Raw genomic sequence first — 26,096 nt, forward strand, 5'->3', positions numbered from 1 at the left:
CAGATGTTAATTTCCCCATGCGACTGCTGCCCTTGCCAGAAGCAGGTGAGGTGGGAAAGGGATGGAGGCTACCGTTCCACAAGGATACCCCAGTGCACCCCATATCTTCCCCCAACCTGTGCTCAGGAGCAACAAGAGGAGCGGAAGTAACCCCACAACAACCACTCCACTGGAGACCTGGTACCACGTGGGAGCCTCAGAACATCCAGGCAGCACCATCTAGACTCCGGCATTAAAGCCCACTAGCCAACTAGCCAACCAGGAAACACGCTCTGCTTTTAGCTCCCATGGAAGCCAGGCTGGGAAACCCCACTGGAGTGGTGCTGCTGCAGGTCATAGAGGTGACCGTCCATAGCAGAGCTGGGGACCGTCCACCTGACTGCTGTGGCCAAAAGAGAAGGAGAGGCATACCTGGCGGAACTAACTCTTCTACCATTCTGCTCCATGGGGACTTGGTAAGAATTCTCGGGAGACCCACAGTGGAAGGAGGCACTTCCATGCTGCAGCCTTGGAACGTCCCACAAGGGCAGGAAGTGCTCTGGCTATTCCCCAATGTATTAGGAGGCAAAAAAGGGCAAATAGGGAGGAAAAAAACTCAAAAGTACTGTCTATCCCTTACAACCGTCCAGGTCCCTGGAGGCTCTGAGAGCCCGGCCCAGCTGGGGCAGAGTTCGCGGGCAGAACAGGTGGACACTTCCTCTCCTGTGTGGCCCTCCAGCTGGCTTTGCAGGCAGTTTGTCCTGGCCCTACTTCTCTGTGGGTAGCCAACATATGCTTGAAATGAAAGCAAAGGCTGGTGTGGCAGTGAGCAACAAGACGAGATGAAAACCTTAATTGTCAGGTGCCCCAGCAGCCGGAGCAAATGCTGGTAAGCACTTCCTGGCTGTAGTTCTCTTAAAAAAAAAAAAAAAAAAAAAAAAAAAAAGTGGGGTTTGTTTTGGTTTGGTTGTTTTTCTTTTTTAACCCAAAAATGTTTCTTGCTCATTTGCTCACCCCGCTCCCCCACAGCCAGAACCCCCAACACCATACACACACTGCCTCTGGCACTGGAGTTCAGATAGGGATCTCAGAAGCAGCACCCCTTTCCCACACCCCCACCCCCACCCCTGTTCTCAGCAGCTTCCTCTCTCAGCCTTGCAAGTTGTCAGAGGGCTCCATTGCTCAACGAATTTAAAAAAAAAAAAAAAAAAGACAAGAAAAGAAAACGGACTTGGTGATTTTTCAGGTGCAAACCGGAAGCCTCATTTGACATTTTTCAGAATGATTGTGGCTCACTCTCTTCTTCCATCACGATGGGAAAAACAGTTCAGGTATGCTGGCTGGCACGACCCGGGCGAGCCTGCAGGGACTCTACTGTTCCTTCTTTTCTTTCGCTGTCTCTTCACAGTTGTCCTGCTCATCCTCCTGGACCAGGAATTCCTCGGGGGGCCATCGGAGCTCCCCACTCTCCACCTCCCCTTCTGTGGGCTCCACCACGATGGAGGGCAGGCGGTCCTTCAGTTTGCAGCAACGGTCGAAGTCTGACGGGTCTGGAAAAATCTGAAATGTCAAAGAACAAAGCAGACATCTGGTCACATATATAGATATCTGAAAAGAGAAACTTGGCTTTTTCCTTACACACACACAGAGAAAGAGAGAGAGGGAGAGAGAGAGAGAGAGAGAGAGAGAGAGAGAGAGAGAGAGAGAGAGAGAGAGAGAGAACACACTGGCTGCCTTCCAAGGATTGTGTTCCGCCTTCTAGACACTGTGGGTGTAAGAAAGGAACCAAAAGAGAGTATGTTCTAGGGAAAACTATCCCTCAGCCAGATTTTTCTTCTAATTCTGAAGCTCAAAATTTGTGGATCATACCACTGAGCAAAAGGGTGAGGTGTAACTCTGCTTGTACTATTTTACTTCTGGATAAAACGATGGACAATCACGTCCTCACAGTATGCCGGGCCCTGCTTTGGCATAAGCACTTTATACTTACAATCCACATCATACAACAGACACTAAAAACATTATGTTCCTGCCAGAATAATTATTGGTGCCTAGAAGAAATAAACAGCCAGGCTCTTCATCATTTCAAACGGACACAGTCAAATGCAAGTGTTGCTCACGTTATGTTAAAAAAAAAAAAAAAAAATCCCAGACTTGGGCACAGTAGTTGTCGAGGCCTGAAATTAACTAAGACTCAAGCTCAAGTGTGCTCACTCCCACGCTCCTGCCTCACCTGCCGCCTTTGGATCTTCTTCCAACTGCCAAGTCAAAGCCAAATCCAGATGAAGGCAAGGCCTCCAGCCACAAGCTAGCTGGGGACAGAATCCATGGAGTTTTCCTTTTCTTCCACCTGTGAGCAACTCCTGGCTTCCTGCCAGCTGTATGCCTGGAGGACTCGAATCTCTTTCCAGAGTCCCAGGGAAGAGGCTCCATAATATTAACGCCCACTGTCTGTCCAGTGCCGACCGAAACACTGAGCCAGGCTATAAAACTAGGAGCCAAGTCTGGCTTCCCTTTGCACATACTCCCTGCCCTGTGACTACAGCTGACCCAATTCTTTGCCCAGTAGCTAAGCCCTTAATCCTCTGGGATGCTGGTCCCTTGCCATTCATAGCCCTCAGTGACACACCCAAGAAGAGAGAGGAACTTTGGTCTGGGAAATCTGGGGCTCACCAGATCACTGACACTTGGCACCTTCAGGGCCATTCCCTCCCACTTCTGTGTCTGATAGACAGGAAACCCAGGCCCTTGAGGGGAAAGGAGACTTCACTGAAGGTCACACAGTCTGTTCACGGCAAACTCCAGTGGATGGAAAGAGACGTTTTTGGAGAACTCCGGGGAGGGTCCCTGTTTTGCTGTACTCAGAGGGTAGAAGATCATCCTTCCCCAGTTCTGTGGTACTCCCAGAGTGTCCAATCTCCCTATCCTCGGACTGGGCCACAGGCCACATGGGGCTTCTGAAAAATCACAGACCTCACAAAGCGTCCCAATCCCTACAGACCAGTGATTATTAACCATTTATCCAATAAAGGCCTATTGCTTGGGATTAAGCCTTAAGCCAGCTGCAGGAGCACGCATCATTAGAGACTTAAAAGGACTCATAAAAAGTATCGTAATAGCAGCCAGAAGGAAAACAAGCCAGGGAGGGGCTGGGCCCACACAGGTCACGTAGGCCTGGGGAAGCTGACCACCATCTCCTGTTATGCTGCCGGTCCACTCCGATGTTTGCCCTTGGACGTCGTGGTGTATTCACATGAACAAGTGTGAGTGGAAAATGGGTCAGCCAGGCTTAGGGGGCTGGGGGGGCTTTGCTTACTTCTATGGAGCTGAGCCCTTCTTGGGGGGTGAGGACGTGGGGAAGCTTCCAAGCATGAGCCCTGGGGTGTGATGCAGGCACTCTCCAGTGAGAGTGGAAAGCACACTTCAGTTTATAAAGCTCTACCAGATGTCTATCACTTCACTGAGACATCACTACCACCTTAGGGACAGCAAAGAGGCTGGGACTCTGAAGGTCACAAGGCAGAACCAGGGTTCAAATCTCATCCTCAACTAGGATACACCTGGGTCATATTATCACTTTAGTTTCCCAGATGGATAATTGACCAAGGGGATCAGGACTCAGGTCCCCCCTGTCCTATTGGCTGATGTAGGCTCCAGACCATGGACAAGGATGATTATCAAATAAACAGCAAGTCCAAAAAACAGAAGCCCCAAGTTTTCACAGCCCAGACTCTCATCCTTCTGGACCTGAGATGTAGCTGTGGGAGCTAAAAAGAAGCCTCTGGACCAAGCTCCTACCTTTCACAGGGCGTGGAGACATAAGAACCCGATTCTAATGATCACTCAAGCCACAGAATAACAGAAAGGATCAGAGGCAGCCCAGGCCAGCTGATTCTACTCCAAGCTAGAAAGCTGATGCTGATAATGGATGAGGCCATTGATGAGCAGGACCTCCAGCTTCATCATAACTGTATCAAGCAGGTAGCGGTAGATCCCTAAAGTCAGAAAATGAAGACCACATTCCTAGAAATCAGCTGCTCTGGGACTCAGATGTCTACAGGACTTCAATGAAGTATCGGTTTGAGGACACTGGGCTGAGCCACAGCATCTGGATCCTTCCTTACTATACCCTTGACATCAGTTCCATGACCTCTGTCAAGTCCTCTCAAGCTCCCACCTCAGTTTCTCCTCCAGAGAAGTGAAGGGGCCTTCCCATCACACTCGATGGGTCCAAGTTGGCGAACACAGAAGTAATGCAATGCTTTAAGGACAGAAGTAAAATCCAAATCATAATGTCTTCTTTGCAGCGATTCGCACAGGTCTGGAGTTAGTATCCACTCTCCAGGCGTGAAGCAATACTATTAACAATCAATGGCTTTCATACCACAGTCCAGGTCTGCTAAATCCTTGGGAGGCAATCTGAGCATCTGACAGCTGATACTGTGGCAGTTGTCAAAGACTTTTGCACTGTGACTTGCTCGAAGCAGGACCCATTAAAAAGGAAAAAGAAAAAAAGTTTTTTTTTTTCGAGACAGCATTTCTCTGTGTAGCTTTGGAGCCTGTCCTGGATCTCACTCTGTAGCCCAGGCTGGCTTCGAACTCACAGAGATCCACCTGCCTCTGCCTCCCGAGTGCTGGGATCAAAGGCATAAGCCACCACCACCCAGCTCAGGAAAAATCATTTTTTACAGAGCTTGTATTTGTAAAAATCACTACAATAAATTACTCTAACCCTTTTATCAGAGATTTTATTTTATTATCAGACCACACAAATCTGTGCCTCTGAAGACTATAGCTCTCTCCAAAAATAAACAACAATAACAACAACACACATCCTGTACCAGAACAGCTTCTGTTGTTTCTTCGGGGAAAGACAGAAAGCCTTGCAAAGTGTTTCTCAGTCTTTTGCCAGCACAATCTTATCTCCGACAGCTGCTTAAGAGGCTGACCCTGGGGAGGTCAGCATTTTTCCACTAAGTCATGGTTTTTAATCATCTAGGCAGCAGAAAAATGAGAGGTTGCACCTACAATTTGATGGGGTGGGGAAGGCAATGGAAAAAAAAGAAGAAGAAAAAGAAGAACAACGAACGAACTCTCATTCGATTTGCCAAGCACATGACAGGTATGGTTGGGGAGGCAGGCAAACAGCGTGCACCATGCTGGGCTGCCCGGCAGAATCTGGCAAAGAACAAAAAAAATGCCCCTGTTCCAGAAACAAACTGCTTTTGGTTAAACCTTCAAGTTTTAGTGCCCTGTCTTCTCTCTGGGCTGAAAACAAAAACAACTGGAAACCCCCTCTACAGTAAAGGCTCTTCAGAAAGACATATGGGAGGTTCCCACTCCCATCCCCAGCAGGACGAGCCTAGAAGCAAGCATCCGGAAGCCCTATCTATCCCTTCTTATTTCTGCCATCACTGCCCTCCACAACCAGCTGTCCCATGGGGACACCCAGGATGACGGCATGGACAGAACTAATGAGCACCAAGTTCCCACCTACACAAAGGGATAGAATCTTGTCCATCACACCCGCACCAAGAACATCTTGAGTCCTACATGAGCAGCATGCTGCGTAGCCCTGGCGACCGTGAATTTCACAGAGGACACCGCTGCAGAGGTACCCTTTGCCAGATGCTCCCTCATCACAATGGGTCCCCGCACCTTGGGAACTTAAGAAGACTCCACTGAAAGGTGAAGGAAGTTTTAGGGGGTGGTCTGCGTAATGTAGATGGCCAGCATACTGGAGTTTCTGGCTGTGAAGGCTAGTGTAGTCCAAGAGAATGCTCTGCTGTAATGAAAATGTTCTCTATGCTGTCCAGCCCAATGGCCACTAGTCATGGGTGGCTAACTGAACCCCTGAAAGGTGGCCAAATTTTACATGTGACTTAAATAAACACAAATTTCATAAAAATTCAAACAGCTACCATATTCAAGCTACATAATTATAAGGACAATGAAAACAGGGTTTTCAGGGAGACTGGAGCTACTGGATTGGCTGTCCATTACTAGTGGCCTGAGAGCTGAGATCTGTGGGGCTGAGGCCAGGTTTCCAGAGCCCACGAACTTAGCCTTGTGCTTGGGCTAGAGAGTTGCTGGTGAACCAGCTCCCATTTCATGAACAGAGAGGAACTGAAAGATAAAACTCGGCCTCCAAAGGCCCCAAATTTGGAGGCCTAGCTATCAGCTGTCTGCCCTTAAGCCAGGTGACCTAAACCTAGCTGCCTCCGGGGTGGGGATAAGAAAGAGTTGCCTGGCACCTACTACGGAAAATGTGAGCAAGTCTAGTCTTTGTGGTCCTTCCCTGTCTGTGCACGGCAGGGCCGTCATCTTGACAAACAAGATGATCTGGCCACAAAGAGGGTGGAGGGCTCCTCAAGGAGCTGGGAGATGCTAATGGGGAAAGCAGACACCAGTAAGTGGGGGAGATGAAAGGTGCTCAGCTGGACACAAAGGGCTAACCACCAGCTATGCAAGCTGAGACATCGGCCGGCCCTGGATACCCTGCTCCTCTCTGCTGGGGAGGAACAGAGGGTAGAAGAAGCTGAGGTGGGAAGGAGGGAGGAAGGCCTGGGAGAAATCGTCAGGCTAACTCCCTAAGGCACTGTGCACAAAACCACACAGTAACCCTTTACCCTCCCCAGTTGCAGACTGCAACAAAGAACCAACCCCAAGCCAACTATGGAAAAGAATGGCTATTCTTACAGGTGGAGCAGGGGTTCGAAAAGTCTGGCTTTTACCTGGTCCCTAACCCTTAATATCTTTGTGACTTTGTTTGGGTCACTTCAATTTGTCTGAGCCCCTTGAAATGAGGAAGTGGTTTGTACTCTGCAGGGTTTTTGGGGATGGTGCGGGGTCCTGATACACAGCCAGCTCATTCCTCTCTCGCCTCTCTATAAATTTGGATTTCTACTAATGCTGGTCTTAAAGGGCTTGGGAGAGAGTCAAACCCAGGTATGTGTGAACATGCTCTGGAAACTCTTAAATTGCTAATGCTAGCCCTTAGCAAGTAGAGCAAGGGTCCCCGAGGAGCATTTAGAGCAAGGGCCTGGAAAACTAACAACTGCACTCTGTAGCTAAGGACAGGAGCAAATGAACTACACTCTGGGTTTGTACTCACAACTTCTATGCCAGGTTCTTTTGAGAAAGACCTGTGATGTCACTGCCTCCATCCCCCTACGATATGGATTAGGCCAGCTGGAATGGAAACCACTCTCTTGGCCAAACCCTGTTCTCTCCATGGAAGCCCTGGGAAGTCTCTAACTCTCCTCGTGGGCCAACTCCAGGGGTCTTCACCCAGAGAAGTCACATACCTCCTGAACTCTAGATTCTCAAAGCCTGGAATTCTTAGTTTTCCTTGAGAGCGACAGCAGATCTGCCCTCCTAGCTGGTCTGTAACAGCGAGCAGATTTCGCTGCAGAGGGTGGAACGAAGGAGCAGCAGCTAATTCAGATGAGCAATATGCCCTGCTCTTTGGTCCTTACACTATATATTATGGAAAGAACTACAGTCTTTGAAATCTGACCTCCCACTATCTTATCATGTTGTTAGCACTGTTGGCACCTTAATGTCTTTTCAATGTAGCAAGTGGCTGGGAAAAACACAAGGATTCTTAGGGGCAGAGGGTTATAGAGGGGCTTCTGGGAGGCCAAAATGTTATCCAGTATTGTATGGTCCATCTCAAATCTTAAATTTTCTCTGAACCAAAGCTGTAGGACATCTAGCTCACACCACCCTGTCCTCCCCTGGTGCTTCTAATCTTTCAGGGCACTTGAGCAGACACTTGGCCTCTGTAACAACTCTGAACCTCCTTCCTTTGGATCAAAGATGCTTAAGCGCCTAAGCCTTAAAACTGGAAGGAAAAGGAAATCCTTGGGATAAACACCATCTTTCATAAACATCTCTCAAACACACACCCATCCTGCAAGTCAGAGGTTCCAAATTCCAATTAATTAGTACTAACAGCTCCTGATAATGCTGGACCCGGAAACAGATAAAGCATCTGGAATAGTAGAGAATGTCCACAAAGTTCTCTGGGGCATAAATGACTTCAAATATCTATATCTTATCAAATACGTGTATCATCATTACCCCTTGAAAGAAGATGGCCTCCTGCCCAGTCTTCCCAATTCCTCTCCCCATCTTCCTCCATCAGCATGACACACATGTCCGATGACTACATCTCCTCTCTCAGAAAGTCCAGACTGGCCCAGCTGCCATTTCAACCATCCCTTCTTCCTTCTTCATTTTAGAGACAAAAGTCTTGAGTCTTCAGCCCTGGCATCCTGGTCTGAACTATGCTTCCTAAACCCTACATTACAGCTTCCAAACTCACCCCTCAGTGGAAACACTCTTTCAACTCTCCCAGGACAACTCTGCTATCCTGCCCCAAGACCTTTGCCAGGTTTCACTCACTACCACCTGTACTACACACTACCACATCAACTTGCCTTGCTCCAAAGTAAATCATCTGCTAATGACCCGCCTTTAAAGGTACCGTAAGAAGGGTATTCCCCCCCCCCAACAAAAAGCTGCCTGATAGCAATACTTATCTCACTAGCTGATAGCCCTACTGCTCTCCTCAGCCACACTCTGTCTGAGAGAAGCCACTTTCAAGATCCTTTTGGGGAGGAAGCACAGATGGGATGAAAATATTTTCAATCATACTCAGGTTCCATTTGCTTTCTACACAGTGTTGACACTTACACTAATGATATAAAAAGCCACAGTTACTGAAACTGCTGGCACCTTCACAAGTACAGCCAGAAATGTGTGTTTGTCATCACTTATTATCTCTTACCTCACATGTTTAAAACAAAGACACACAGCAACATCAATAACAACCCTCCATGAACTCCATATTCATCAAATACCGACTCTTAGATCATGTTTCCATGTTTGGGGTGGTAAAAATGCAAAGTTAAAGTAAAGCATTTCTGCTGCTTACCCAGGTACCTGGGTTATCCCTAATAAAAGCACTTACATGGTTGAGTTGCCAGCTAAACTAGCCATTTTTCCGATGGACCACCTTCATACTTGAAAAAAGCGACTGAAAAAAACAAACTATGGTTATTCCAACATGGACGATTTCTCAAAAATAAGGAAGTGATCTGTAGTTTCAAGGGAAATGGCTGATGGTATTTATCACCAATAATAATAATAATAAAAATAGGGCTCTGAAGTGCAAATTAGTATTTTGGAAAATTTGTATTGGCAGCCATGATACAAATGCTTGATAACTTCCTAATACTTGCTAGCTTCTGATGAGGCCACAGGCGATATTAACTAATAGGCTTTTTTAAATATATTGCACAATGAAATGTGTCACCATTTGGAAGATATGAATAGCTTATTTCCAAATGATCAGTGCAATACACTACAAAACTGAACACAGGGAAAAGAAACAAGCGAAGTACAAGCCAGACTAGTAAATTTTAATGTCAGAGTACAAAAAGTTCTCTCACGAGGTTTCATCAGAAAATGCATAACATTAAATAACCTACCACTTGGGAGCTGGAGAGACGGTTAAGAGCATTGACTACTCTTTCAGAGGACCCAGATTCCATTCCCAGCACCCACATGGCAGCTCACAATTGTCTTTAACTCCAGTTCCAAGGGACCCAGCACCCATGGCAAAACACCAATGCATGTAAAATAAAAATAGATAAATTGAGGGGAAAAAGGAAAGAAGAAACTACCACTTGTTTTTGAGTGTGTAATCCTAGCCCTTGGGAGTTAGAGGCAAGGAGGATTTGAAATTCAAGGTCATCTTCTGCTACATAACAAGTTGGAGGCCAGCCTAGGTCACATGAGGTCTTGTCTCAAAACAATGTCAGGGGAGAAAGGGAAGGGAGAGGAGAGGAGGGATGGGAGGGGAGGGGAGGGATGTGGGGGAGGAGAGAAGAGAAGGAAAAGGGAAGGGAAAGAAATGGAAGGAAAAGAAAAAAAGACTACTACATTTATGTTTTGATGGTGTACTAAAAACAATCTGGAAAAGCTGTGAAAATATTTCTCCCATTCCTAACTGCATAATCTATATAAGCCAGATTTTATTCATTTACTTCAACCAACACATATTGTAACAAATTTACTCATGGGAAACACACATGAGAATCTCACCATTAGACCAGACATAAGAAAGATTTAAAGATGTAAAAAAAAACAACCAAAAACAATGCTTTTCTTCTCACTAAGATTTTCTGTTTTGGAAAATATAGTTATTTTATGAAAAACTATTATTTATATCAACATATAATTGCTTCATTGTTATTCTAAATAAACTAATAAGCAAAAATTGAAAAAATCTGTTTTAATTCCTGAAACAATAAATATAAAGACATAACACACATAAACAAAAGCTCATAAATTTTTTTTTTTAAGTATAAACTGAAACCCAAAGTTTAGAAGCATCGGCCTAGAGAGAAGAAGCATTCTCAGAAAGATGGCCAGGGAAATCAAGGCTGAAGACAACATATACGTTAACAATGGAATACAGTTGGGTAGAACATCACAAGTGCCTTCGAATATGTCAAAGGCTAACATGGGGACCAGAGAGCAAAGGTTTTCAGTCCTATGTGAAGATCTAATACCGGGAAGATTTCATGTCATCGGTCCAACAAAATGACAAGATTAATTCTTGCTATGGATGAGGAGATGGAGGCCCACAGTGGTGACATGAGCCGCTTGAGATGGCACAGATAACACAAAACTGGCAGTAGGTGACAGTCATCTAGATGTCCTTAACCCCTCTGAGTGGAGGGGTTCTGAGCTCTGTGTTCCTGGTGGTGCCCAAAGGACCCCTGGGTAACCCAACGCCAAGTGACTTTAGAGGAGGGCTCATGTCAAGATGGCTAGTCCAATCTCCAATTTGCCTCGCACTCGGGTGCCGCGGTACCACAGCTCTTCTTCTGGAGGGAGGGGGAAAAGGGTGTCTGGGTATGGATGCCTTTTTGTTGACATAATCACTAGAGGAATTTGAAACAACTACACCTCCTTTTGCGTGCCCAAACACTCCTGCTCTAATCATCGATGTTAACACCTTAAACCAGGATGTATAGACTGCTCTTTTAACTATACTCAGTGTTAGGCTCAGCACAGCAGTGCATGCTTATATACGCAGCACTCGGGAAGTCGAGGCAAGGAGGATTATCCAGAGTTCAAGGCCAGTCTGAGCTACACACTAAGTTACAGGGCAGTCTGGGCTGCAGAGTGAAACCCTTTGAGAAAACGAAACAGAAACAACAAAAAGCCCCAACACTTTGACAAAAACAAACAAGCTAAAAACAAAACAGAACTCTACTCGGTGGATTCTGAGAACTACAGTAATTTGATATCAACCATTTTCTACTAAAACACTTATAAGGAAGCTCCTTAGTCAACCTTACAGTATTCCTTTCTCTATCTGAAACTGGATTCCTACTCCATTTTTAAATGGGATTTATTCTTTTTTTTTTTTTTAAGTTAGACAGTGTTTCATGTATGTAGCCCAGGCTAGTCTGGAACTCACTGAGTACCCCAGGCTTGCCTCAAACTCATAATCTTTCTGTCACATCCTTCTGAGAGCTAAGATTACAGACATGCACCGCCATACCTGACTGGATATTCTTCTTAATATCTTTTTGTATTTTCAAGGTTTTAGCCATTGGTTTTTGCATACTCCCCTTCAACAAAAAGATCTATTATGTATATAAATTGACATTTTAAAATGTCCGGTAACCTGAAGGTTTTATCAATTCAAATTTTCTATATTGGCTCAATGTGGCTATTAGTACCTAACTGATCAATAAATGTATCACAAGTAATTACTAAATACAGAGGTTAATTTTTATTGGATAAGTTTCTCACTGTGAAGGGAGGGGACTACCTGGACATATTGGGTTTTTTATTTTTTTTTCCCCAAACAGAGTTTTTCTATGTACCAGCCCTAGCTGTCCTGGAATTCACTTTGTAGACCAGGCTGGCCTCGAACTCAGAGATCCTCCTGCCTCTGCCTCCCAAGTGCTGGGATTAAATGTGTGTGCTACCATGCCTGGGGGGAGCATACTGCTTTTGAATGGTCCATTTCTCTGATGCCCCTAAAGTTTCTACCCCATGACCAGCATATCTCTCTTGTAAAGAGACGACAGAAAGGTGGAGGAAGAGACCTAGTAGAGCATTCCTTCAGGGTGGTAATTTGTGCCAAGCCACGGAAGGAAGCTAAAGGCGAGGGCATAGACTTCCTTAGAACCCTCCCTGTTTTCACGTGCCCTGGAGGGTTTCTGTGACCCTCTGGGGCAGCTGCCTTTCTGTCTTAACACTATGTAAGATGTGCAGCAGTGTCTACACAGGGCATCATTGAGAAGTGATTTGGCGAACCTCTCTGATACTGAAGTGCTGGGGAAAACAGTCAGGAAGCACCTGGACGCAGCGAATCATACTTCAGGGGGTAAATAACAAAGGAGTGCAAGAGTCATAACTGAGTACTAACTGTCACAGTGTTTCTACCAAAGAGGGTACTCAACGTTTGAAGAAAAAAAATTCCTTCGTGGCCAGTTCCAGTGATGGCCCCTAAAGAACCATGCTGCAACATTTCCTACTCCTGGGAACAGGTGTCCACCAGCCTCACAGCACCACCTTATCTTTCCGTTATATCTGTGGAGGCGTCATGCTCCTTTTCTACCCGCCTGTTTAGAGCATACTTGCTTAAAAACCAAACTTCATCACCACAGAAATAGACAACGAGGCAGCATGTGCCATAGGCAGTGTCACAGAAAGCACTGGCATTTTCATAAACCAACAGGAGTACGGGACCATACTTGAACACTGGTCTCCATTGCTTAGATGCGCCAGAAGCCTTGCACACTTGCTGGATAGATGCGAAGCACTCACCAAATTTAATTTATTTTTAAGTATCCAGTCTATCCTAACATCCACAGAAACAAAGGTTCTTAACCAGGAACTTCCCATGGGGCAAAACCCCAGGGACCCCAAAATAGTTCCTAACACTAAGGATGCCTTTGGCCAAACTTCATGGGTCTGTACAATTGTACTAGTGTTTTCAAGGTTACATGGTGCTTCAGTATCATTAATAGAGTGTGGTAGTTTGAATGTAATTGGTCCCCATAAGTTCATAGGGAATGGCACTATTAGAAGGTGTGGCTTTGTTGGAGGAAGTGAATCACTGTGAAGGTGGACTGTGAGGTCTCATACATGCTCAAGCCATGCCCAGTGAGACAGTCCAGTTCCTGTTGCCTTCTGATCAAGACGTAGCCAGCACCATGTCTGCCTGTGTGCTGCCATGCTTCCTGCCACAATGATAATGGACTGATTATCTCTTCACAGCAATAGAAACCCTAGCTAAGACATAGAATAAGAGACAAATAGAACAATGGCTAGCCTGTATACATTTGGAATCTAGAGAGTATATCGTGTTAGCTATGGGTCAAAATATGATCACTAGCTATTTTTCCAATGCTGGCTAAATGTTGCCTAAGCACTATTAATTATCATCATGCATGTAATAAATAATTAAGCTACAAGTAGCTGTACAACATCAGAACATACTAAAATAATGAAATGCCTTCTGACCCCACCCACCTGCAGGTTCCACCATTATCCCATCTCTTTAGATGCTACAGCCCAGAGATGCTGCCATTTGCTTGAACTTTCAATGCCAACAGATTACATCTTGATACACTCATTATACATTCTGTTTTTTAAGGCACTATATAATCAAGAGGCTTAATGTCATTGGCTCTCTTTGGATCTGTAGTTCTATTTCCAGGAACTTATTCCAAAGAAACAATTTAGGGTTGTACAGAGATTTGCAGAAAATGATGTTCAGGGCAGGATTCGTCATAAGAACAAAAGACGCCACAACCTAGACATGCAGCAATAAGAAGTGGTACATATAGAATGAAATTCTGTTTTATAAAGAAAACCAGTGACAAGAACAGAGTCACAGTATTAGACTAAATGGAAAAGGATTTGCTACACATTGAAAAATGTGCACAGACAACCATTGAAAGTAAACATGCCCAAATATTTCAGTGGTAGGGATGTGACTAGGTCATGCCTCTTTGGTCTAGTCTGCTTTGCTACATTCTGTGAAGAATAAATATTATCTTTATCACAATTAGACATACACATCCATCCACACTTTTACCCTTTGACTCAGAAATCTTACTTGTAAAACTATTCTAAAGAGATAATATAAATTATTCACTAAGATTTATATTAAAATTTTAATGTAAACTATCATAGTATAAGAGAAAAGAAAATATGACCTAAAATTTTCAACAAGACAACCGTGAAACAAATTATCATCCAACCTCATGCTATAACATTAGCTTTTCCAGGGTATAGTGGTAGGTGCCTACAAGGGAGGCTGAGGCAGGAGGACTGTTGAGAGTTCAAGGCCAGCCTGGGCTACATAGTGAGTACAAGGCCAACCTAGGCAACTTAGCAAGAACCTATCCCCAAATCAAAAGCAAGAAAGAGTGTTGGGGGATGTAGTTCAATGGGAAAGCTATTGTCCAGCATGCACAAGGCCTTAGCTTCAATCCCCAGGACCAGAAAACAAAGAGAGAGCTCGATTATTCTGAAGATAAACTGTAGTAACACCATGATGCTGGTGACCAGTGCTATTTAGAACCTAAGACCAGAACGAAGTGTCAATTCTGACTGCATGAAGGGCGCTCAAAAAGAGGGGGAAAGATGCAGGAGTGTTAAAATTATGAGTTCTGCCAGGTAAACGTGTGAAGATCAGAAAAGAAAACTGAAGAAGAAAAATGAACGTTTCCCAGTAGTCACCCAATTTTGAAAAGCATAAAAACAACAATATGCATACTTTATCAATGGGAACAGGAAATGACCGACAGAGAGGGGAGGAAGAACCTTCCTGTAACTACAGCACTCTAACTGGAAAAATAAAGCTCACTGCTGCACTAACATTCCGCTATCTCAGCTGTATGGCAGAGTGGAAGCATGGAGCACTTATAAGCACTTATACCTGCGCCATCTGCAGGGATGGTCATGGGCAAGTATTTTATGGTCTCCAAAGTAAAGGCAGAAAATGAATTGAAGTCCTGGGGAACCAAACATCTCTACAATGACGTTTGGGATGCTCTCCTGGCTTAATCCAGGCTACTTCACATGAAGGATCTAGAACCCTTTTCCCCTTGGGCTCCAATAAAATCCCTGGCCAAGAAGCAAGCAGTCAACACAGTTTTAGCTGTCGGCGGCCTCTAATGTAAGACCTAACCGCCCCCCCCCAAAAAAACCCAACAATAACTAAATAAATAAACAAAAACAACCAAACCCCAAACCAAAACAACAACAAAACGCTGCCCCAGTACAAGGTGATGAAGACAGGTACAAGGAGGTGGAAGCCATCCCCACCCATCCCCCTGAGGTTCACAGTACTACCTCCATAACACTTTGGAGATACTCTGGGCAGAGACAAGCATTGTTTCTGAGGCAGCTTTGTGCAGTTAACAGGCCAGCAGCAGGCCAAGGATAAACTGCAGGACACAGGATTTGACTGGTTGACACAGATCCATGCTGGGCGGGAAGGGCGGGCAGGCAGAGGAGAGGCAGCCGGAGGAGAGGCAGGCAGAGGCAGCACTGTGCCTAACCAGACTGGAAAGGAAGGGAGCCCCGGCAAGCTGCGGCCCTGTGTGAATGAAGTACTGTCTTCATATCCTCTAAGGATTATTTCAGACTCGGGCCTGAAAGATCATCTCAGGACATTTGCCAGACACCCAGGAATAGCTCTTGGCTTCAGTCACAAGATTCACCACCCAAATGCATCCCTTTTCCTCACGGTACAGTACAATCCTCCTTTTCTATCCAGCATATGAGACTGGGCTGACTGGGAGAAAATGCTGATCTTGTTAAAACATTTCACCATGGGATTGCCAAGGTACGGAGATAGTCTTGGCCCAGGAAAGGGAAAGAGGAAGCGCCCAATCCATCATTCAGTACTCATTAAGCATCTATTTGTAGGACACTGGGAACAAAGAGCAGTCTAAGACACAGGCCCTGGCTCTGCAGCATGATGAACACATGGTCACTGGAAGAGGGAGGGTCAGACCCAACACAGGCCTTTTTGAGAGAAGCTGTATGAATCCAGTGTGCAGCCGGCTGGCTGGCTGGCTGTGAAAAAAAAAAAAAAAAAAAAAGGCCTGCTCTCTCTATGGCCAGGCACAAATACACTGTTGTGCCCATGGGGGTAGGGGAGAAGAAGAAGTCTCCCATGGGAACAATTCCAGCCATCTGCAGGCCCTAATCCAGGGACTTTCCACAACAGTGAACATGACCTTTGTGTCCAGGCCTCTAACATGAAAAGGAAGGTGCTGGGCTCTCCTGCAGAGAGGACTTGCAATGCAAAGGTGTGTGTTGGCACAGAAAGAGCCAGTGCCACTCAGAGGAGACAACTCATGCTTCTCAGTCCAATGGACCGACTGTTGCACATCTCATCACTGTGAGCGGAGGGGAAGGAAAAGAGCCAGGGGAAAAAAAAAGAGAACTTGTCACGATCCCCAGCAATGTGCCGTGTCTATGGCTGACCATCTCCTGCCATGGGCTTTTGGGATTTTAGCTTTATGTCTCTCTGGGGACAACCGAGGCTTTTTAAAGTCGGATGTTTGTGAAAGATGATTTCCTGGTGACTATGAAACCTGCAGGATACCACGATCTCACATACACTCATTGAGTCCTGCAGCCCTCTCTCCAGGGCAGAGCTACAATTAAGGCTCCAGGCCTGCAGGAAGCAGACACTAAGGGGTGACAAGAAAGGCCAACCCACCCCCGTCCCTCCCTTTACCCTGGGAGATGCAGGAGGCTCTTAGCTCTCTGGATCAGAAGGAAGGCACCGGGTGGGGGTGGGGAGACAGGGGTGGGGAGACGGGACGGGAGCAGCGGTGTGTGTGAAGGAAGTGCTCCTTCTGGTTTCCAGAATGGCCTTCTGGAAAGGAGAGCCAAAGTGCCTGCCTGAGAGATGATGTCAAAGGCAGGCATGCATGGCCCAAAGTAATAGCAGGTGGAATACCAATGGCAACCAAGGAAGAGCCTCAGGAGGGGCTGTGGCGGTAGCCCAGGTTGGCCGAGGGCTCATCTAGAATGTACGAGGCTCTGGGTCTGCTCTCCAGCATCACAGAAGCAGACATGGTCACACAACTCGTAAGAGGATCTTAAGCTCAAGGTCACTCTCAGCTCCACAGAGAGTTCTAGGCCAGCCTGCGCTAGAGACTTTGTCTATAAATAAATAATATAAAAAACGAAAGGAGTCTAGGGAAAGATAAAGGTATCAAACCTTGGACCAGAAGCTAAGGAAGGGACAGGTTTAAATGTGACGGTATCCTAAACTATGTATAGACTTAAGCATGGTGATAAAGGCATAGGACAGTCTGTATACGCTGCGCCAGGAGAAGTTAGAGGGCAAGGCTAAAATGCCAGGGCTCCTTGGGGTTCATCAATATAAGGACTCATAGGGAAATTGTCTGGATCCTTCCCCATACGGAGCCCTGGTCTCTGAGAGGAGACCCTCAGAGAAAGATATATCCTTATACATCACACTCTTACAGCAGTGGATCCATAGAAAGAGCAAGCTCTACCAGGCATCCAGTAGTGAGTTGGCACTGGATGGCACACATTCCTGTCCCATAGGCTGGTGACCGACTGGGAAACCCATAGATGCAGCATGGGGATGGAGCTACAGCCCTTAGGGACATAAATATCCTCACAGAGACCCTCCTACATGGCTCTGAGAGCTTGCAGCCGCCCACAGCTTGAGCTAAATGTACTAGGCTTTCTAGTAACCATTTACTCACCCACCCCATGGGGTGTGATAATTCCTGCCAAATAAATGTGCCACGTGGGTTTCACTTATTTGAATGACTCTCCAGATGGATAGGAAGACAAAACAAGGCATTGGCTCCAGATTTTTATACACGCTCACAAAGTGGCATGAACTAGGGGCTGAGGAGGATATAGCTGAGTTGGTACAGCGCTTGCCTGGCATGCATGAGGCCCTGAGTTTGATCCCCTGCACTGCATAAACTGGACACTATAATCTCTGCCTCTAATCCCAGCACTCGAGAGCTGGAAGCAAGAAAATTAGGGGTTCAAAGTCACCTTCGGCTAGTCTGGGGGATACATGAGACCCTGTCTCAAAAATAAAATAAAATAAAGTATTATTGTTATGAATTTTTAAACAATAATAGAAGGGCTAACCTGAACCCTTCAGAGGATAAAAAGGACATGCATTCAGGGTCTGGATAGGTATGGGCTTGACCCATACCTTCAGCAGGACCTTCAGAGGCCACTGTAGAGGTAAATGTGGCTAGTTTCCAAATCAGGAGAATCTTCCCCTTAACACCTGCTCTATAAGCCTAGAGATTCCTAAGTGGAGAAAGGATGATGGATGGCTAAAGGAGACATAGCTGATAGCAAGGCACCCCTGCCATCAAAGACCTGGCCATGCCAAGGTAATGCAGGGTCCACATCCTGAAAACCCAGCACAGCATCAGTGGAAAGTTTAAAATTCAACCCCAAGCACAGGCGCTGAAAGAATGGCCACACGCAATACAGAGATCACAGGGAAACTTAATTCGGGGTGGGTCTGGCAGGTAGGGGAATGACTCGAAAGTCCAATGGGTCACTTATATGATGACCTTGTCTCAAGGTCAAATTACAAGCCTGAGAGTCTAGGTCATGTGCCAAGTCAGGATTGATGTCTCCAGCCCTTACTCAGTTCCTTGGAAAAGCAGGTCTCAGTAAAAGCCACATACTATTATTATCCTCCGGAGGAGAGCCAAGAGCAGAGCGCTGAGTTCCCACCCTTAGCTCCAAGCAGAGCCCAAGCATGCAGGGCGACAAGCTTTAGCCAAGAGGCAGGCCCAGCCAATTCCCAGGGCATTGGTGGGAAAGCTTTTAATTTGATGGCACCCGTTTCGTGGGGGCCCAGAGAGGACCCATCATTTGCCAGTTGCCAGACCAGCTCACAGCGAAGCCCCACGCTTGGCACAAACAGGCTGCCAAGGAGTATCTGAAACTTTGTAAAACTACATGTGCGAGATGGGGTTGCCCCCTCAAGGCTCTCATTTTCTTTCAAAGCTTGTTCCCTGTTTCATGACATCTCAGATTCTGTAAGAGCTCAATACCAGTATCCACACATTGTTTGGCCAGGCTGCGTATGCTCCAGAAGTGCATGTACATGCTGTTTCCCATAAGCCCCGGGCCCTGGATGCTGCAACCAGTACATCAGGCTAAAGGTAGAAAATGCCTAGTAAACGCTGCTTAGCTAACGCTATAACTTGCCCTTTTTTCTTCACCAGATAACCTAGAGCCTTTTTTGAAATCATCTATGACAAGAGTGCTTTAAAGTTCCAGGTAAGGAAAAAAAAGAAAAAAAGAAAAAAAAAAGTTCCAGGTAAGATATTTGGACACTGGGCAGTAGTCCCCACACAGGGGACAGAGGTAGATTTTCTGGGGACTGTGGGAACTGAACCCTCAATCCAGAGGCAAAAGAAAGGTCTTTGGGGGTCTTTTTCTCAGGAGGTGTCCAGACACTACAAGAACCCAGAAATGCTTTTGTTTGTCTCCAGCCACCGAAGCCCCAATTCAGTCCTCTACCCAGCATGGCAGTCCCCTCCTCCATGTCACCTGTGGTAAGGCTCCTAGCTATTAGAATGTCCTCAGGAAGGTGTAGGGCTAAGAAGATGATGTGTTTAAAGGAGGATCACACACACACACACACACACACACACACACACACACACAGACACACACACACACAGACAACTCTGCCTGGAAAGGTTCTGTGATGGAAATCTACAACCCGGAACTGAAATATGCCCTCACCTGTAACCAAGACATTTAGTCTGACTCAGAGGCTTGGAAACTGGTATCCAAAACTACCCTGGCAGGTGGGCCGGGGAACTTCTGTACTTCCCGCCTGGCCACGGGGCCCTCGAGGGCCTCCCTTAGTCCTTCTCCCAGAAAAGAAGGTTAGACTAGCCTTGAAAGACCATTTTCCCTTAGGCCCCTCACCCCATGGGATCCTTATTTGCAGCCAACAAGCGAGGCCTGGTATGTTGACATAAAACAAAGGGTTCCTGTACCTCCCGAGCATGTCTGGCATCTGCAGACATGTTTCCCACCTTCGCTTCCATCATGGTTTCTCTTTGATCACTCCCCTTCTCATCACATGCCAGCCACCCCAGCTTCTCTATTTGTTTCATTCTTTACAAAAGAAGTGTCCCTGAAACAGCTCTAAGGAGTAACCCGCTGAAGTAAGTCTAGACTCTAGCAGAGCCGGCCTCGGGTGAAGACACAGGTGATGTCAGAAGATCCATCAGGAGTAGAGATTCGAGTCCTCAAATGGGTCAGGGCTAGGGTCTCAGTGGGAAGGTGGGTGGGCATTCCTTTGGGGACAAAGTGTTTGGCACACTCTGCTCCATTCATCTGGCCTGGGCTGGCCACTGTACACAATGCCCTAGCCTCACAAATATTCCCTTCCGGATGCTTCTCCACTCCAGAACCGGCCATCTACGGACTCTCTGGTGATCCAAAACCAGTTGTTCCTCCCAGAGGGAACCAAAATGCTCTCTCGCCGGCTGGGATGATATCCTCCACTTTCCTGTGATGTTGAGGTTTCCCCACACTTAAAGAGCACACTGTCCAGGAGTGAGAAAGGAGGCCTCCCCTACTCCCTCTCTTTTGCTGTCCTGTGTATTTATCTCCATTAGACAGGATGATCCCTACACTAGATTCTGGTATCTATAGCATCCCTAAGAAAGCGTCCTCTTCGGCTCTGTGGAGTTTAAACGTGAACTTGGAATCAGCCAGTGAACTATCACTCAGAGAAGAGAGGCAGCCATTCTCCTATCAGACCACGCTTCCCATCAGCTGCATTTTTACTGCACGAGGCCTGGCTGGGAAGAGCGTTCTGCTGTTACTGAGAGAATCAGGATGGCTAGTTAGTGATTTCAGTTAATGTCTCCTGAACTCCTGGGTGGCCCAGGCACTACAAATACCTTAAACTCACTTTCTCACCATGCTGACTCTTCAACATAGTCCTATAAGATTCAGACCATTGCTGCCTCATTTTACAAATGGAGAAACTGAGGCTCACTGGCAGTCAAGGACTTTCTCAAGGTGACATGGCTCTTACAGGTGATACTGGGATCCCCAAACTCTTACAGGTGATTGGAATCCCCAAACCAAGCCTACTTCCAGTCCCAGAGAAAAAGCACAAGGTCCCCAGAAGTTTGAACGCACCTGATAGGAAAGGCCATCCTTCCGGGGGCTGAGGCCAATCTCTTCCATGGATGGGGTGTTCATCATGACCTCAGCCATCTCAGCCGATCTCAGATAGTCAGGGCTGTGAAGAAAGTCAGACCAGACGTCAACTCATGCACACGCGTGCACGCGGGCACATTCCTCCTCTTAGCGACTTTGTAGCCCTGAGATCAGGGGATTGGCCTAAAGACCGGACGAGAGATGCTCAAACAGCTCACAGCAAAACAAGCTCGCCTGAGGAAGCAGCCTTCAAACCCACAGCGCTGTGGCTTGCTCATCCCCCGAGACAGACAAAGGCCCCACTCTGCAATTTCTCCTTCCTCTACCTCCAAACCCTACACAAAGCAAGCTTGGGTTTTCTATTAAACAAACTAGAAACAACAACAACAACAACACGCACACACAAACACACACACACACACACACACACAAACGCACACCCCATAGGTAGTGTCTACATGAAGCTAATGCCGCTGGGTCTCCCCACCCCCCCCACCCCCACCCCACCCCCCCACCCCCACCCCACCCCCCCGCCACCCATTTTTCCACTAAGAATAAGAGTAATCTTGCCCATGAATTTCCAATGGGAACTGCACAGTAGACTTACATAATAACAATAACAGGCCAGCCTCGGGGAGACAAAGTCTAATCATGATGCCTTCTTAACTGGCTCTGTGTCTGGTGCCTCTTTAGGCAAAATGTCCCACCCCAAGGGGTCAGCTTTTCTGCAAGCCTCACATCTGCCATCCTACCCGCTTCTGTAGCCCTAGCAGCAGCTGCTACTAACTCCAAGCATGAAAAACATCCCCTGGATTAAAAGCCTTCAGGATACACAGATTCTGATTGCAAGGAAATTTCCAGAGGGGCCAAGTTGGCCCACCAATGGCTGACATGTGAAAGGACTTTGTACTTTCTAAGCAGGGTACAAACGGTCCATTATCCTTGCACAGACCATGGGCATACACAGAGTTCAGTATGCATAGTGCCAATCCAGGTACCCATGACACAACACCCAGTATTTTCACTATCATGTCTGTGCACGTGGTTTGAAAAAAAGGAAAAAAGCAAGGCAGGGCCAGGCTTTAGAGAGACGACATCTATGCAAACAGGAAGACAAGAATCCTTTTTTTTTTTTTTTCCAATGTACCAGGTAGTAGAAATGGTTTTTGGCCCTGGCCACAGAAGCAATCAGTTCCGGGAGCCCTCACCATTTAGAAAGCTGTGTGATCTTTAACGGACTACAGAGCCCCTCTGAGCTGCAGGATCCCTGTTTACTTCTAAGATGCTAACAATGCATAGTTATGTCTGGAGGGGGAAACGTTGCCGACATCGTAGAAAGTGCTAATGAACAAAATAATCATAAACCTTAATGGGTGAGTGAGAGGGGGCTAATATCCCTGAGGGCTCCTAACATCTACCTTATTTAATTTTGAGCAATGGGGGGCGGGAAGGGGGGGCACAAAGCCTCCACCACCCTTCAAAGCCTCCACCCATAAGATAGCTGACTTGTATGCATATGAGGGGGTACCCAAGCTCCCAGTGTAGGGGAATTTTACTTTCTTTGGAAACTCGGGGGCCTCTCTAATCAAAGCTAAACTAGTAGGCAGCAGAGACACTAAGAGAGGGTGACAGGCTTGGGGGTATGTTTAGGTTGAGAAGCTAGACTTTCACAGTTTCCTCCCGGATCTGGAAAAGCTGCCTCCAAACCCCAAAGAAGGGAATCCGTAGAGCATCCACAGGGCTGTGACCAGGTTCCTAGCGGCGGCGTTCTGTTCTTTCTGGGAACTGTGGCGCGAGCCCAAAAAGTTAAAACGAGAAACATGAACTTTCTGAGTTCCTGGGCTAAGCCGAACAGCGCCGTGGCTAGGGCCCACTTTCCCTGGGCTCGGAGCTTGCCTTGGACCCGGCACCGGCTCTCCAAGGCCAGCACCTGCAAGCGCGCTCCAGGACCACGGGAGCTCATCTCCCTGTAGCGCCCCTCCTCTACCCCACAGCAGGAAGGAAGAAGCAGCTGGCTCGCACGTCCCAGCAGCTAGGGGCCTCTCCCCGTATCCTTCCCGGCTCTGATCCCCACAACCCGATCCTGCCCGGCTGGAGGCAAACCTCTGCAGCCCCTCACCGAGCTGTGACCGGTTTCTTCGGCACTGGGATAGCCCCCTCCTCCCCAACCCCGGTCCTCCACAAAGGCGCGTTGGATTTTAGGGGCCATGGAGAGCAGGGGTTGAGAAGGTGCACCGTGCACCCTGCTTGTATGTGCGGAGAGCGTCCCCCCCGCCACCCCCCCTCCCCAAGCTCTGCAACCCGGGCGGCTGCACCAGCTCAGCCCGGCTGCAGCCGTCCTCGACGCCGAGACTTGCGTGCAAACAAAAAGGAAAAGGGGAGGGGCCGGGCGAGCCGGAGCCCCCTGCACCAGGCAGGACTCATCGCCTGCCGCCCTCTGCGGACAGGGTTTCCTTAGGGGGCTTCAGGCGCGACCCCGAGTTTCCCCCCCACCCAATCGCCACCATATCCACACCCTCTGGCCGCCACTTCAGTGAAGGTTCCGAGTTCACTTCCTTTGTCTGGATGCTCTCAGCACCGCCTCCCCCAACCCCCAGCTTTGCAACCTTGACGTCGACTCCTGTAGGGGCTGAGGCGGCGGGTTAGCCAGCCCTGGGTGTCTGTCCGTGCCACTCTCTGGCCTCGCACCCGGAGCCGGCACTAGCCGGCTGCCGGGCCCCCGCAGCCACCTGGGTTAAACGGGCGTCCGCCTCAGGCGCAGGATACTCACCAGTGAATGGGGAAATATACAGACATGAAGTCCTAGGGGAGGCTGACCCACGCCCTTGTGATTTAAAAAAAAAAAAAAAAAAAAAAAATGGTCACTGCGTCCCGAATGAGGATGACAGGGGCGCAGAGGAGAGCAGCGGGCAGCCGAGAGCGAGGGTACTGGGCGATCGCCGGTCCGCCTTCCCGAGACAGCCCCGGCTGCCAGCGGCGTCGGCAGTGCAGACCAAGCTCCCTGCTCTCCACCGAGCTCCGGGTCCCACAAAGAGCCCGGGAAGCCGCATTTATAGGAGCGGGGGCGGGGCCTGTCCGAGCGCGGCTCCGCCTCCCCTCGCCCACTCTTAGAATAACGTCACCAAAATCATGAATGGCTTCGGCGCTCGCCGCTCCCGCGGGCGGGCGGGCGGGCGGCGGCGGGTCTGCACTCCGCCTGAGCTGGCTCGCCGCAGCTACGACGAGCCCGGCCCCCTCCCCATGGCTCACAGGCGCGCGCGTTCCCGAGCTGGAGTTCAATGTCAAGCCGGCTTCCTGTCCGCAAATCCGCAGCGTCCGCAGCCCCCCCTCCCCGCGCACACCCCGGGACTCTAAAGGCTGCGGGGATGGGTGGGCGTGAGGAAGGCGTTGGGGCCCCACTCGGGACGTGTCAGCCCGCCGGGGGAGGGCGCCATTCCTCCACCCGAGCGCCTGGCGCCGCGTTCTGTGCGACTCCCGCATCTCAGGACCCTCTCTTCACTGGTCATTCCATGCAAACTAGGCCTCTCTTGGGGATCATCGCCTGCGGCCCCTCCGGGGCGAGATCAGGAAGAAGAAAAAGATAGGAAAGAAGGTTGCAGAGACGCGGAGCTGGGGGACATGTGGGCTTTCGAAAAGTCTGCAGTCCTGGGGTCTGTTTGTGGGAGAAAGGATGTGGTGTTTTACTAGGGTTTTTCCACTGCGCGGGAGCACTTGCGTACGTACGTACACACACACACACACACACACACACACACACACACAGAGTCGCACACACACAGTCGCACACACCGTTTGGGTTGGGAGTAGGGAGTGAGGGTGAGAGCCGTTCTAACAGCAAACACAAAGAGCTCCAGGAGACTGACTACTACACTGCCCAGGAATTGCAGATCCTGTGTCTGTCCTGGTGATTAACCCGCTGCGCAGCCCCCAGAGCCAGGAAGACAGGACTCAGTACCCAGCGCTGCCCCTCTGTGGCCTCTGTTTCAATTACTCCTGTAAAACAGCTTCATAAACCTTGACCTATGAGTATAAAGGGGCTGGAGAAAGGAAGAACCGTGGTCAAAAACTAAGCACAATTAAATGCGGCTTGAAATAAGTCTGAACCGTGAAAGGAAAGTGGAACTACATCGGTCCTCTCCAGTAAAAGACTGCTAGGTTCAAGAAAGGGGTTGTCAGTGGCAGGGCCAAGAGGATGTTGGGAAAGGGGACCTCATAATTTTCAGCATCTACTCTTCCCCTCGAATTAATCCAAGCATAAAATAAATCTGTAAGAGCAATTTTGCAATACCTGCTTTCCCGCCCCCCCCCCCCCCGCCCCACCACCACCACCACATAGTCAACCTAAGTAAAAGCTAGACTTGCTAAAAGAGCAGTATTTCATAAGCCCTGTAACCAGAAAAATCCAGGCTGTCTCTTCTCCTCGAGATAAAAATCAAGAGCTGTTCGTGCTATTCAGGACTACCCAATTCTGCTTCTGTCCAGGTGCTAGGGATGGGGTAGGCCAGCCTTTATGAACAGGTGCTGAGGGAAGGTGGTCCAGGGTGTGCTATTATTAACAGAGGGGCTCCTTGTACCTTTTAACAGGGTGGGAAAGCATCTCAGCGTCGTTGGCTGTCATGTGACATGCTGTCACCTGGGGAGCCAATGTTTGGAGAGCTAGGTTCTAGGCTGAGACTTTCTGGCCATCTTAGGAAGGTGGTCCCTGAATCAGGCCCGGAGATTAGCAGAAGGAAGCCGCCTCCTCCTCCTGTCTCCTCGTAGCAGTCCCTCACCAGGCTTGGGATGAAAGGCTCTCTCGTACCACCGTGCCACAGGCCCCCTTTACATATTTGTGATTATTA

General features: G+C 48.0%; 1 protein-coding gene across 1 annotated transcript; it reads right to left on the reverse strand.

Annotated features, from left to right (window-relative positions):
• Positions 1-983: 983 nt before the first annotated feature.
• Positions 984-24,107, reverse strand: Lbh (LBH regulator of WNT signaling pathway). The gene is made up of 3 exons (XM_059248569.1): positions 24,026-24,107; positions 21,235-21,337; positions 984-1,539 (listed from the first exon to the last, which is right to left on the reverse strand). The coding sequence occupies exons 1-3, from the start codon at positions 24,049-24,051 to the stop codon at positions 1,351-1,353; spliced, it is 318 nt and encodes a 105-aa protein (XP_059104552.1). The 5' UTR covers positions 24,052-24,107; the 3' UTR covers positions 984-1,350.
• Positions 24,108-26,096: the final 1,989 nt, after the last annotated feature.

The sequence above is a fragment of the Peromyscus eremicus genome, chromosome 22, assembly GCF_949786415.1.
Source record: "Peromyscus eremicus chromosome 22, PerEre_H2_v1, whole genome shotgun sequence".
Taxonomy (NCBI): domain Eukaryota; kingdom Metazoa; phylum Chordata; class Mammalia; order Rodentia; family Cricetidae; genus Peromyscus; species Peromyscus eremicus.